Source organism: Chrysemys picta, chromosome 2 (genome assembly GCF_011386835.1).
Source record: "Chrysemys picta bellii isolate R12L10 chromosome 2, ASM1138683v2, whole genome shotgun sequence".
Classification (NCBI taxonomy): Eukaryota; Metazoa; Chordata; order Testudines; family Emydidae; genus Chrysemys; species Chrysemys picta.
The window spans coordinates 228,409,596-228,423,166 of record NC_088792.1 but is presented as its reverse complement, the minus strand read 5'-3'; the positions used below and the strand labels follow the sequence as shown (position 1 = coordinate 228,423,166).

The following is a 13,571-nucleotide window of genomic DNA, read 5'->3' as shown; positions in this document are numbered from 1 at the left end:
TCCAGTCTCCTTTTATTTATTCATCCCCAGAATGACAAAGACAGATCTAGGCACCATTAACTGCTAATGTTTTGACCCACTCAGGTCTTCATCAGAGCCTTTTTAAACATCATTATAACTGACACAAGCTTCTTCAGAGAATAGATTTTGACAGCCATATACCAGCTGACTCCAAGAAGTCAGCTCCATTTAATTTGGAAGCAGAAATTGTATTTATTATGGAGCCTCCATTTCCAATATCCTGAGTAATGTTATGCATAATTATGTGTCACACAGAGCAGAATGAGAGGTATATAATGGATCCGCTGTATGAATAGAATGAATCTCAAAAGGTATGAAAACTGGTCTTGCAGTACATTATTCAACTGCATTTCTATCTAGGCAAATGTAATGTCTGCTCTGAAATTGGAAATGGGAAAAGAATACATGGGTATATCTTTTTGTCCTCCTCCCCCCCCCCCTGAAGATTCTGACTCAAAAAGTTTTATTATCCTTGCTCCCCGCATGAGCTGGTTATTAAACAAATCTAAAGAAGCAGCATTCATAGTGATTGCACATTTTTGCAGATAAACAGCATTTGTAGTGATTACACATTTCTGCATTATGTGTTTAAAAATGGCACATTTGCCTTCAGCCCAATGAATATATTGTGTTTCACTCTAATAAATAATCAATTCTTAACATGAAAGAAGAAGAAATTTCTGTCTCTCTTTGCAATTAACGTAGTTGGCTGGTAAATCATCCTTTGGGAATTTGATGTTTCTGACAACTCAGAGAAATGAGGAAGAGATGCTCCAAACACACCAATGGCTTTGTACTGCAGATTACTACTCAGAGATAAAGGGGAAAGAGTTCTGTTCTACTTTCGAAGTACAAAAACAAATAGATACAATGAGATTGTTTTAGAAAAATAGCCCCAGCCCTCTCTAAAGGGACGGTATCAAATAATTTAAACCCCACCTTTGACCTAATTTAAAATTGGTGTAAACAAGTGGGGACTGTTTCTCATTTTAAAAATGTCACTCATGAGCCCTACACTAAAACACAAAATGAAATAAACCCACAATAGCCACATGACCAGGATGTAATAGGAAAGGATCCTGCACAGCTAGGAGGACCTTAAACCTATATTTTATAAGCAGCTTGAATCTGAACATACTTTACCACAAGACAGTAAAGGAAAAACCACTGACTTCTAAGGTGTTTGTGTGTCCGTTTCACACCTCCTAGGTGTTCTTAACAAACATTTTTGCCACAGGGTTTTTCATTTAGCTCTGAGAAACTAAGTATTAGTAAACATACTGCACCACACACAGCTCATCAGTTCAGCTGGTAACCACTTTCTAGTTCAGTGTACAATTTATTCATAATGGAAAAGAATAATCCAGCTACTGCTCATGTACTGTGACCTGTACCTAGACTCAAGGGTTACTTAGAGAAGTAAAAATATGTTCTAAGTATTTCTAGCCATAAAACTTTCAGATCACATTAAAATGTGAGTATAACATATGTGTCTATATTATACACATACATGGCTGGAATCTACTTGAAGTTACACCACTGTAAATCCAGAGTATTTCCCATTACTGAAATGGAAGAAGCAGTGCCTGATAGCGCTTGGAATTAATAAGCTCATATGCTTCCAATTAATGGAGACCTAGTAGCTCCAAATTTCCTATAAAGCAAGATAACACATAGTGAATGTACTCCACAGTGAATATTTTTATGGGACAGTATAAATTCAGACTGGAATAAAACATCACATTGACAATATATTTACTATAAAACTCAACAAGTTCCATTGTCAAAATGAGCAATACACATTTTGTTGTATTTCTGCCTTAAGCAGGCAGTGCAAGAACAAAAGCTTCCACCGTGTGTTATGAGCTGACAGAACCCTGTCTGCATTATATACATACACAGTGCTGTAGGTACTTCTGGTATTAGCCATGAGATGGCACAGTTAGTACAGTGTAACAGCAAGCAAACCGTTGTTCTGTCGCTCATACACCTTTCCATATTATAATTTATAGTCATTACTTGGCCACTGAAATTCTTGGACCAAGGCCGTGTTAAAAACACACACACAAACACACACCATAATTAACAACAATTTGAAAGATTCAGTTTTGTGTGTGTATTTTTTTAACTGCAGCAAACAATCTTATGCAGCAGGCTCCTACCTGGTGAGATTAAAAATGGGATTGAAGTGAGGTTTTACCAGAACAGGGACAACTTGAGCTGGAACATCAAATTTATATTTTACCATCATGTGTCAGAAACTCATTTCCTGAGAGCAGCTTACGCCTTTGGCTAGCTGGAATAAACAAGGCCTGGATCTCAGAGACGCCAAACATAAAATTCAGCATTCAAGGATATCCTGTAAGTGTAGGTTACTCACTGGTGATGGATGCTAGATCTAGAAACCAATGGACTACACTAAGCCATGCGTGTCATTTTACTGGTCATCGGTACATTGGGCCAGGTCCTCATCCCTTTTTAAGTCCCCTTTGCACTGCTGGAGCATACCATACTAGGGTGGTGCAAGGGGAAATTAAAGATTCCTCAAAGCATCAGCTGAGGATTCCCTCTGTGCAGAAGAATCCTGAGCCAGACCCTCCTGTGCCCACTGACATAGGGTCCATCTACACTCCACAGATTTCATCTCTTTCAGGTCTAAACTCTTAGAGCAACTGAGTCTGCTCTGATTTATGCTGGGGGCTCTGGTAGACCGGAGGATCAGGGGAGTGTACAGATGGTATAAACGCACCTAAGTTTTTAGCATGAGTTACTAATATCATAATGTGGTTGCTTAAATGATTTGTTGGCTGAATTTGCCCCAGCACACAGGACTGAATTCTTCATTGCAGCGCACTGGTTTTGGCTACAGATACTGCAGCACGGGCGATTTCATGTAATCACTCTGTAGCAGTAAGCAAAATATATCCTTTTTTTAACTTAATGACGAGCCAACATTTGCACTGATTTATTCCTCATATGAAGCAATTGGCTTATCAATATAACATGCTTTTCACTTCAAACATGTCACATGCTAGCAAATGCTGTCACCCCTCCATCAACATGATACCACATGAATTGATTGGGTACACTATTTCCCTGTAACAACTGGGAATAGGTTAATGGTAGTGTCTTTGGGCCAAATTAATCTCAGGTGTAACTCTAACAACTTCAGTGGGTTTAGCCTGGGCTACATGTGTCCAAAAACATGCCTTTGTACAATTGGAATTAAGTAACTAGGGAACTGTGGAAAAACAGCTCATGCATTGTGATGTCAGTTACACTGTTCAATAATTCTTTGTGGCGCCAGCAATACAGTGAGAACATCAGTGGCTTCTCAGCAGTGTTTGGGCCATCGCTGTTAATTAGTGGTACTAGCTCCCAATTATGGTGCTAGTCTTGAATGGCAACAGACATGCAATGGCAATTATTCCCTGAAGGCCTACAACAAGGAAGCACTTCACATGCTCTCCTGTCATGCTAAGCGGAACTGATGAGCAGATGCAAGTGAAAGTCGGGGAGTATGGATTAGATCCAGATGTTTCATTTGTTTAAAAATAAAGAGCCCCATAAACATAAACATTACACATAATGGACATGCAAGAAACAGAAATTACAGTGAGAAGTACAAATGTAAACAGTCAGCCAAACAGTGAGGTAAAGAGCACACCTTAGAAAAGGCTGTCAAATAACAATCAATACAAATATCTATGCAGTTAGAAGGCGCACAAGATGCCCGGGGCCAAATTCATCCCTTTATAACCCCCGTGACTTCACTGGAGTTACACCTGAGATTAATTTGATCCTTTATTACTGTTTTTTCCAGCCCAGATGCTTTGCTTTCTGTTACCCCCCTATCTGTCTCACTCTGGCCTTGGCTACACTTGGGAATTCACAGCGCTGCCGCGGCAGCACTGTGAAGCGCGAGTGTAGTCGCGCTGCCAGCGCTGCAAGAGCTCTCTGTACTGTATGTACAGCTGTATGTACTCCACCTCTCCGAGGGGAGTAGCTTGCAGCACTGCGAGCAAGCGTGCAGCTCTGCAGGCTCTGATTACACTGGCGCTTTACAGCGCTGCACTCGCTGCGCTCGGGGGGGACGGGACGTTTTCACACCCCTGAGCACAGCAAGTTGCAGCGCTTACAGCGCCAGTGTAGCCAAGGCCGCTGAAATGTGGGAAGAAAACAGGAGGCAGGCTGTCCAGTTTGTCTGCTCTGCACGCTGCCTTTGGTTTCATTGCAAATAGTCTTCAGAATGAGTACTTTGCAATGGAATCGTTTTACATGGCTATATTTCTCAGCGTCATAACAGCGTTATTGGCACCCGCCTCCAGATAAATGTCACAATACAGATATAGATTATATAGTAATTTAGATATATCAGAGAAGTTCTGAGTATTGATGGAAGAAAGAACTGAAAAAGCAAATGTGGTGGAAATATATTTAAATGCCATTTCATCTGGAAAGGTGTCTTTTTCACAGATAAATGCATTTGAAACATACACCGAACTTTCCCATCTGTAAAATGAGGCTACTACTACTTCTTACATACCTGTCTCACAAGGCTGTTGAGGAGACTAATTTGTTTAACAATTTGGACATGTGAAGCACTACAATGATTAATATACTATGGGGGGATATATCAGAAGATCAGAATTTTGGAAAAACAAAATTCTGATTCCAGGAGATATTTCTGAATTTTAGGTCTTTCAAAATTTTTAAGTTATTGATAATTGGAGTTTATCTGCAAATAAGTACTAATTAGTATTATTAAGGTAGATAAAAAGGTTTGCCACCAGGTGGTAAATTATGACAAAGACATGCACAAGGAAGACATGAATGGCTGACTGCCATTAACTTCCATTGACTTCACTGAGATTTGAGAGTGCTGAGAACTTTGCAGGGTCTCACCCCAAATATGTAAATGATGAATGAGGGTCTGGAGACAATGTGGGTGAGGTAGTATCTTCCACTGGACCAACTTCTCTTGGTGAAAGAGACAAGCTTTTGAGCTACACAGAGCTCTTCTTCACCAACAAAAGTTGGGCCAATAAAAGATATTACCTTGTCCACCTTGCCTTTCTAATATTTTGGGACTATGACAATTATAAAAACACTGCAAACCATCTGGAGTGAAGACTTTTAAACAAGTGGTTTCTGGCCAAAGGTTTTATATGCTGGATAAGAGCTAAAGTGGTTTCTCAAAGAAGGTATGTAGAAACGGGGTATATAAATAGAGTGTTTTACTGTGTTGGAAGAAAACTTATTCACTGCACAAAACAGCTCCCAGCTTGTAATTTATTATAATTAAACTAAATGAGACTGATTCTAGAAGGAGGCAAGCCAATTAGTTTGGGATGTCAATTTTTGTTTGCCACTGTCAAACACTGTTATGGGACCTTGATAGATTGCTGGGTTGGTTTTTTTAAATCAGATAAATCTAAAGTGAAAGGAAATTAAACAGCCTGGCTCAGAGAAGCACACAGTGCTTGCCATTAAAAAGTCAGAGTTTGCTACTGTTGGTATTTGAGATGACCAGCTTTTCCCTTCACTTACGGTAGGAGATAAATGTAGCAATCGGAGGGTATGTCTACACTGCAGTCAAAGGTGTGGCCTTGACTACACTGCTGGTGGCATGTTGGATATGTGTAGCTAAACACCGCAGTGAAAAGCAGTTCCCACTGCTCCCTGGCATGGGCAAAGGCTCTGGCAGCAGGGAGGAACTGCTGGAATATGTGCTGAACACCCCTATATATGTGGAGCAGGGAAAAGTGGAGTATTCAGGCACATAAACAAGTTTTAACAAAACTTTTCAAAAAAACCCCTCGACTCTGAAATGCACTGACATAGATAAGAGAAAGCTGTAGGCATCTGTTAGCTGTATCATATTCTTATAGGTTGTTATGTAAGGCTGTATGTATAAGAAACTAAATCATGTGCACGACTACACACTAAAAAAATAAAACCTACAGAGGGGCATTTTTTTTTCAAATATAAGTGATTTACAAATATTAACTGTTCTGCAGTTTGATCTTCTGAGGTCCAGCTGTGGTATCTCAAAAATGACTGTTCTCATATTAGTTTTTTGACAAAATACCCATTTTTGACATTCTCAGAAGACTAGGACTTCAAGACAGGGCAGACCAAATATCTGGCATAAGGGTGCAGCAGGGAACAACAGAGGAACACAGAGACTCAGAGAAGTGTGGTATTATCTTTTGCACAAAGTATCCCCTTTTTTGGCACTGTTTGACTTCTAGCGGTGCATATTGTCCTGTACTACCTAGTCATAGAAAATACTGACAAGTGATTTTATTGCATTGTCATACTTGCTTGTTATTGGCTTGGCAGTTGTTTCATACATAGTTTCCTGGAAAAAGTGGCCTATGTGAAATTATGGCAAGATCTATTTCTTCACAAAAGACGGTGTGGTCTTTGGTTGAGCTGAATGTGAAAAAGGGGCAAGCACCACAAGACCCTCTGTTCTCAACAATCTAAAAATGATGGACAGCATTGTGTTTGCTGACTTTTTGATTAGGTTCTTGTTGGTAAATAGCACAAATATAATTTCCAATGTAAAGAACCAAGGCAAGCCTTAGTCTAGTTGTAATCTGTCAATAACAGAAAATGCAAGTGAAGTAAGCTTCACAGAAGACAATTAGTTGATGTGCTGTATGCCTCAGCCCATTGATGATGGACCAGAAGTCATTAGCATATAAAGACTCTTTGTGGCTTATATGAAAGAACCTGGTGGCCTCAGTCCAGTTCCTAATGGACATGTGCAGGTGTGCACATCACAAATACCATCTCTTCTGACAGTTTCATCAAAGAAGTAACAAACTTAGTAAGCACAAAGATGGAAGCACTCTCACAGCCCTACACGTTTTTCTTCCAAAACTTGAGGCTGATTGGCAGACCTTTCTGAGGAAGCTTGTGATGCTGCTGCCGAGGGAGTACTGGTTCCATGAAGAGACAGAAGACTTCATTCTCTTGGGCTTGTATCATGTGCAATATTTTAAATAGTAATTCATAAAAAAGAAATTATGAAAAAAGTCTTGCTAGAAAGACTGCGAACTCCCCACAGAAAATAGCTTTTGTGGATGACTTTTCTTTTTATACTGGTGGTGACTGAATATAAAACAAAATGCCGCACAGTTACATACATGTCCTTTTTCTATAAGTATTTACAGAAAACTTTACAAACTTTTATACACATTTTCATATCCAGATCTTCTCGTTTACTTTTAAATTAAGAACAAAATTCACCCCAGAGACTCCTAAGGCTGTAGATGGTGCCTATATTGTACATTCATGCTTGGCTTCTTCCTGGGAAGAGGGGAAAAGAGTAAAAAAAATGTGCAAATTACAGACATCTAATAGAGCCCTGCGTTTAAGGGTTCTTGGAGACTGACAGCAACAGAGAACATCCATTTCACTTCTCTTCAACTCACAGACAACTACTGTTTGTGGGTGCAGGGGGAGGAGACAAAAAGAGGGAGAAGAAACCATATATGAATTAGAATATTTAGACAAGCACGTTGGTAATTAGGACATCTGGAAAAGAAGAATTATTTATCAGTTTCTACAACATACAGTAGCTTAACCAACATTAGGTGCAGCCTTTGTGAATGTCTGATACATTATTGAAGCCAGTCCATATTACACTATAGGTGTCTGATCCCTGACATGTATTCTGGAGTCATATTATCATTTTCCAACACTATCTTTGCCAGGCACAGTATGACTGTATCAGTCCAGAACTACTGAGTTTCTTGAGAAACACACATTCTTCTCTCATAATTTTCACAGGTTGATTTGTTTTCATGCCTTAACACTAGGTATTGTAAAAAACAAAATTAAAAAAAGAAAACAATTTACAATTTACAAGTGTCCATATAAGTAAATAATTTAAAAAATCCAAGATCATCTACAAGTATCCATCTAATGGCGATGATGATAATGATACTGAGGCTGCGACTGAAGGATTCAGTCCCATGTGGGAAGAGCAATCCACACACTCGGTGAGAAATATAGGACGTGTCACTTCTGTGACAACGGTTCACAACGTTGGTCTTTTCTTCTGAAGGCTGCTTCTTCAGCAACAGCAGCAGTGCTGAGTCAATGTTCATTACTTAGTTCGACCTGTGAAGAGATATATGAGTTACTAATCTATCAACAAGATGATAATAGACCTCTGGGTGTTCATTTCCTATGTTGGTGGTGACCAAGTATAAGGTCACGATTGAATAGGCTCCTAGGAACAGAGAAAATGCTGACTGCATGGCCGCATGCTTGGGAAGCATTTGTGGAAGTTTTGAAGGAGACTCCCCTCCCCCCTCACCCCGTTCTCTCCTTTGGTTAAAGAGGATGTGTGCCATGATGGTGACAGAAGCTGGAGAAGGTGCTGCAGCTGGTAAAGTATCAGAAGCTGTCAGAATGATGGATTTCCCTCCACTTCATTCATATTAAATGAATCATATTTTTGTATGCTGGCTCATGACACTCTCATCTGACCTGGTTATGGCAAACACATTTGAACTGAATCCACATACAACTTTGGTTCACAGCCATATGTCAGCTGAGTTTGTGCATCCGCACATACCATCCCTCTGACCATGTTTTTAATCACTGTATTCAGGACCATCTGTGTGGTTATTTCATATTGATTCACAGTGCCTGGAGGATGTGCATGCAGTGTAGGGTCAGAGGCAGGTGTGATAGTCCTGTCGCACATAGAGTTGTGAAGGAGGAAGGCCAGCTAACCTGGTTACATGAGCATAGTCAGGGGTCTTATCTACACAAAATAGAGAGTTATGATTATGGGGGGGAGGCAAAGTGTTGGGTTTTGTTCTTTTAAATATACTACCTTCCCTAGCCCTGTACCAAAACTTTCTATATCCTCACTCAACTAGCTTAACATAGAGCTTAATGCTGCCCTAGAACTGTGTGAAAATGTATTGTTCCTTCAGCCTGATGATCCCCTTTATAACCTGTCTACCTTTGCCTCCAAAGAGAACACATTCAGATTTTCCTCTCCCTCCCTCATCCATTTATTTCCTTATTTCATCTCTGTGTTGTCTCCTCCTTTACTTCTGCACATCTTCATCTAGACTGTAACCACCTCAGGGCAAAGAATGTGTCTTTACCTATACTGTAGAATGCCAGGTAAACAAACAACAAACTGACAAGCTATGCTCATTTATGTGTGCACAAAGAAATGCTTCCTAGGAGAAGGCATTTAACTTTTGTATCTCTTCAGGGGTGAAAAGGACAACTATTCTTAGACTTGCTAATCATTAATAATTATGTGGTAGCCCTAGACAGATACTATAATATGGCCTCTGCATATATAAGAAAATGAATTATCCACAGCTGACTAAAAAGCTCTCTTTCACAGTTTTGATAAGGCCATATAACTTTGCATGTTTGAAGTGCTATGCTTTGTTAATCTATGAGAATCCATGGAAGTCTTATAATGTGACTCCCAAGTACTGAGCAAGACAATTCACAAATAGAGAAGAGGTTATGATTTGCTGTTCAGTGGGAGTTAATCAAACGGATTCATAAAAGTTTAGGAACCTGCCTATGCCCTGGTATTTTAGGAAGATGGGGTAATTCTACAATACTTTCTTAACCAAATGCCTGCAAAATAAACCACACTGATATGATAAGGAGGGAGAGAACCAAATGCCCAACCTGGCTATAATCTATAAAAAAAGAGTCACATTTTTACTTTTCCCCAGGAGTAAAGTGATGAAGACAGTAAAAGACATATAAAATGAATTAAGAGCCTTAATAAAGGTTAACAAGAATCTTTCTTGTTCATCTCCAACTTCCAAGTGAAAAGGAATGGAGTTTTTCACAGTTTGGATACTGAAAGGCCCATTCCTCATGGGGATTGTGGTATTCCTGGACCATCTAAAATTGATATACATAGCACTTGTCTTACTGCAAGACAACAAGCAGGCAGGTTGCTGCACTGCACACAGATAAGCATTTGCAAACCAGTAGATAGCACAGTTCACTGACTATTCAAATTGTCTCCTGCAGCTTGGCTTTTAATTCAAATTTACCTTGATTCTTGAAATTCTTCTTCCCCCCTTGCTTAAGCAAAGATCCTATTTGTACTTGCCGTTACATAAAACCACAATATCACTGAAGACATTTATTATTGTTTTATACTCCCCGACTGCAGGGCTTCCAGCCGTGATCTTGTTAGGTCTCACAAGTTAACCCAAGCAGGACCTGGAAAAAATGGGGTCTCCCAGATGCAATTTATGTTCACAAAATTTGCCCACCAACAAAGTGAATTCTGAGTGCAAAGCTTCATTCAAGTGTCTCTACCTGATCTGAGCTTGGAAACAGGTAATTTGATATGAACATTCTAAAATTTGTGCCCCTAATTCAATTGTAGTTGCAAATTTTGTAGAAGTATCAAAAAGGAAATCACCTTTTCTGAAAAATCTACCCCTTCATTTCCTTTTTTTCAATAATAGTACACTGGTTAATAAAATATTGGACATCACAATTCTTCCTCTAACCCTTCAGGAAAATTAGTAGTGGTTTTTAAAATCAACATTGAAGCAACTCCATAGACTAAAAAGGTGAAGAACATTTAAATCAGAAATGTAAACGTAGCAGCTATGACCTTCTTCCCAGTGGATACCCAGTCCATGTCCTTGGTCTCCAATATCTCAATGAGGTATGTCTACACTATGGAGAATATACCAACAAAGCTATGTGCCAACATAACTGTGTAGTGTAGAGATAGCCTACAATGATGGAAGGGATTTTTCCATTGTTGTAGGAACACCACCTTCCCGAACGATGGTAGTTATGTCAACAGAAGCCTTCTGTCGACATAACTGCATATACATTTGAGGTTAGGTTGGCATAGCTATGCTGGTCTGCACATCTCAGAGCTACCTAGCTCTGCTGACCTAACTTTTAAGTGCAAAGCAAGCCTCAGTGTACGTAATAAACCCAGGCCCCTGCCATTCCTCCCACGTCACAGTGCAACAAAAGCATTATCTTACGGCTAATCTGCACTTGAAAGTTAATTCAAGGTAGAGTGTGAATTTAAAGCACAAAAGCTATTCCTGACTAACTTCAAGCATGGACACTCTTATTCAAGAGTAAGAATACCTTGTTTTGGTTTAGATTAATCAAAAATAGATTAAGCTATAACAGAACAAGGCACTCTTAGTTCAGAAAAAAGAGTCCACACTTGGAGTTAGTCAGGAATAGTTATTCCAGACTGATTCCATGTGTAGACAAACTCTTCATGGAATACTTTTGTAAATGCAGATCCTAGCAATATGATCATAAACTGATCAGTTCTTTGCCTTATTAGTTGTCTTAATTTGATACTTCTTCCACTCCCACACTATTACATTGCAATTGTTTCTTATTCTTTTGGGGCTTTCATAATTCCACACTATATAATCTCTCTGTAATGGTAAAAAAGATTGAAACATTCTTCATCATGTACATTTCTACAACCAAATGCTGGTGCACATGAGTGAAAATTTATATTTGACAACATTCTAAGAGTAATGAAAACCCAATTCAGATTTCAGGGAGCAAATGTCCAACCCAAACACAGTGTAAGTAACAGTTCTCTTTAAATTAACAGTCCCGCCCAGATCTCTTCCAATCCCCCAACACATACACCAGGAAAACAAAAACAATCTTAAAAAGACAGAAGACAGAGAAATATTTAGATATTTGGTTACCTTTTATTCAGTACTCAGACAAAGTACATTCACCTGCAAAAAAGACAGCACACCTGTCCATTTTTTGAATATTAATATTTGATAGACATACCTGGTCTGTTAAATATGCGTATATAGTGATTTTACTCAATTTAATAAAATCACTAGAAACGACATAAGTGTTGTAATGATGCTCACTCTATAATGTGGTAAGCAGCAACAGAGAGTCCTGTGGCACCTTTAAGACTAACAGAAGTATTGGAGCATAAGCTTTCGTGGGTGAATGCCCACTTCGTCGGATGCATTCACCCATGAAAGCTTATGCTCCAATACATCTGTTAGTCTTAAAGGTGCCACAGGACTCTGTTGCTTTTTACAGATCCAGACTAACACGGCTACCCCTCTGATACTTGACTCTATAATGTGGTGACATCCTGTTAAATAGAAAGGTCTGATTACTATATTCCTGTATAATACCTCTTTAAACAAAAACTAACAGTTATAATGATTGTTTTGTTTCAGATATTTACATGGCAAGGATTTGTAAACATGTGAAAACATTCTAAATAAATCGTTTTAAAAATGTAACCTTTAATTCTCTTATCGGCTAGCTAAAAAACAGTGAATTGTGTCACATCAAGTTCAGTTAGTCAGCTGCACTTTGGCTTCATCTTACTATGCATGAAAGATTCTGATGTGAATTTCATGACACATAGGATCAGGACAGCAATTTATAAACACCTGACAAGAATTTTCAAGTGATCTATTTTGCAAATATACTTTGAAGTGTCCCACATCTGAAGGTATCTGAGATTCTGCCAAAGTGATGCATTGCTAACATCTGCTAGTGCATAGATTTACCCCAAATACAAAAACAAACCAAAAAGGAACATTTTGGAAGTGTGGCTTTTATGTACTAGAGAATATTTTATTTGAATAAACAATGGAAACAATGGCATTTTAATTGTGGAAGCAAGTCACTTGTGGTGAAGAGTTAGTTGAGTTTTAGTGATGATCCATGGATTGATCTTGGTGAACTTGCATTGGCTCAGCAAGTCATTTTCTACAGCTTAGACTATCTGGCCAAACATAAGAGTTTCTGCCTCTCCTTTAAGGGGTTATTGCATTAAGGCCTAGGCAGTGAGACAGTAGCAGCAATATACCTACACTATTCCAGTTTCACAGCTGGCAGAGAAGAATTTCTTCCCTTCAGTGTTTCTGAACCCACTGATGCCAACCCCAACACTTCATAGTGTAAAAAAAAATTAGTCATAATAAAATGAAAAATATCCACTCATCATTGTTTTGGCGGATGTGAGCCATAAAGTGTAGAGTGTTTTAGCATGTTTAGTGGTAAATTATAATGAAATCATTAGTAATCTCATGTCAAAACTATTTGAGCAGCAGAGTAGTTTTCAGTCCAGTTAGAAGGATTAATATTGTCCGTATGACTAAAACCTTACTTACAGGCTTTACAGGCTTTAACTCAACATGTTCCAGGGGGGGTTGCCGATAGCAGTATGTGTCAAGTCCACCTATGAAATCAACTGAAAATACAACAGTTCCAGAAATGAATAAATGGAAACAAAAGCACACAAACAGAATTAAAAATGGAAAAACGATCTGAATAATAAATAATAATAGAAATAAAGAACATACACACAGACAAGAAACATACACGTAAATGAAAAAATATTGTGAGACTCATTTGCAGAGAGGCCTCAACCCAGCCTCCTTTTGTGCCTGTTTAATTCTGTGCAGGGAGACATTAGTCTATCACCCGACCCAAAGGCTGTGCACTCTAGTGTCTGCATGCTTCCAAAAGGGGATGGTAGTGTTTGC

The 13,571-nt window shown here is 38.9% G+C and overlaps 1 protein-coding gene across 6 annotated transcripts in view; it reads right to left on the bottom strand.

Moving 5' to 3' along the window:
• Window positions 1-1,698: 1,698 nt before the first annotated feature.
• The window catches only part of NKAIN3 (sodium/potassium transporting ATPase interacting 3), a 512,275-nt gene continuing 500,402 nt past the window's right edge, over window positions 1,699-13,571 (bottom strand). For 2 of the 6 annotated variants that reach the window (XM_042845586.2, XM_024109582.3), the window contains 3 exons: window positions 13,197-13,276; window positions 11,751-11,783; window positions 1,699-8,157 (listed from right to left, as the gene is read on the bottom strand). In XM_042845586.2, the coding sequence (XP_042701520.1) occupies window positions 11,754-11,783; window positions 13,197-13,276 (110 nt within the window). In that variant the 3' untranslated portion in view covers window positions 1,699-8,157; window positions 11,751-11,753. Of the gene's footprint in view, window positions 8,158-11,750; window positions 11,784-12,105; window positions 13,277-13,571 lie in introns of those variants that run through there. The other 4 variants (XM_065585640.1, XM_005288103.4, XM_024109585.3 and 1 more) reach the window with 3 other exon arrangements.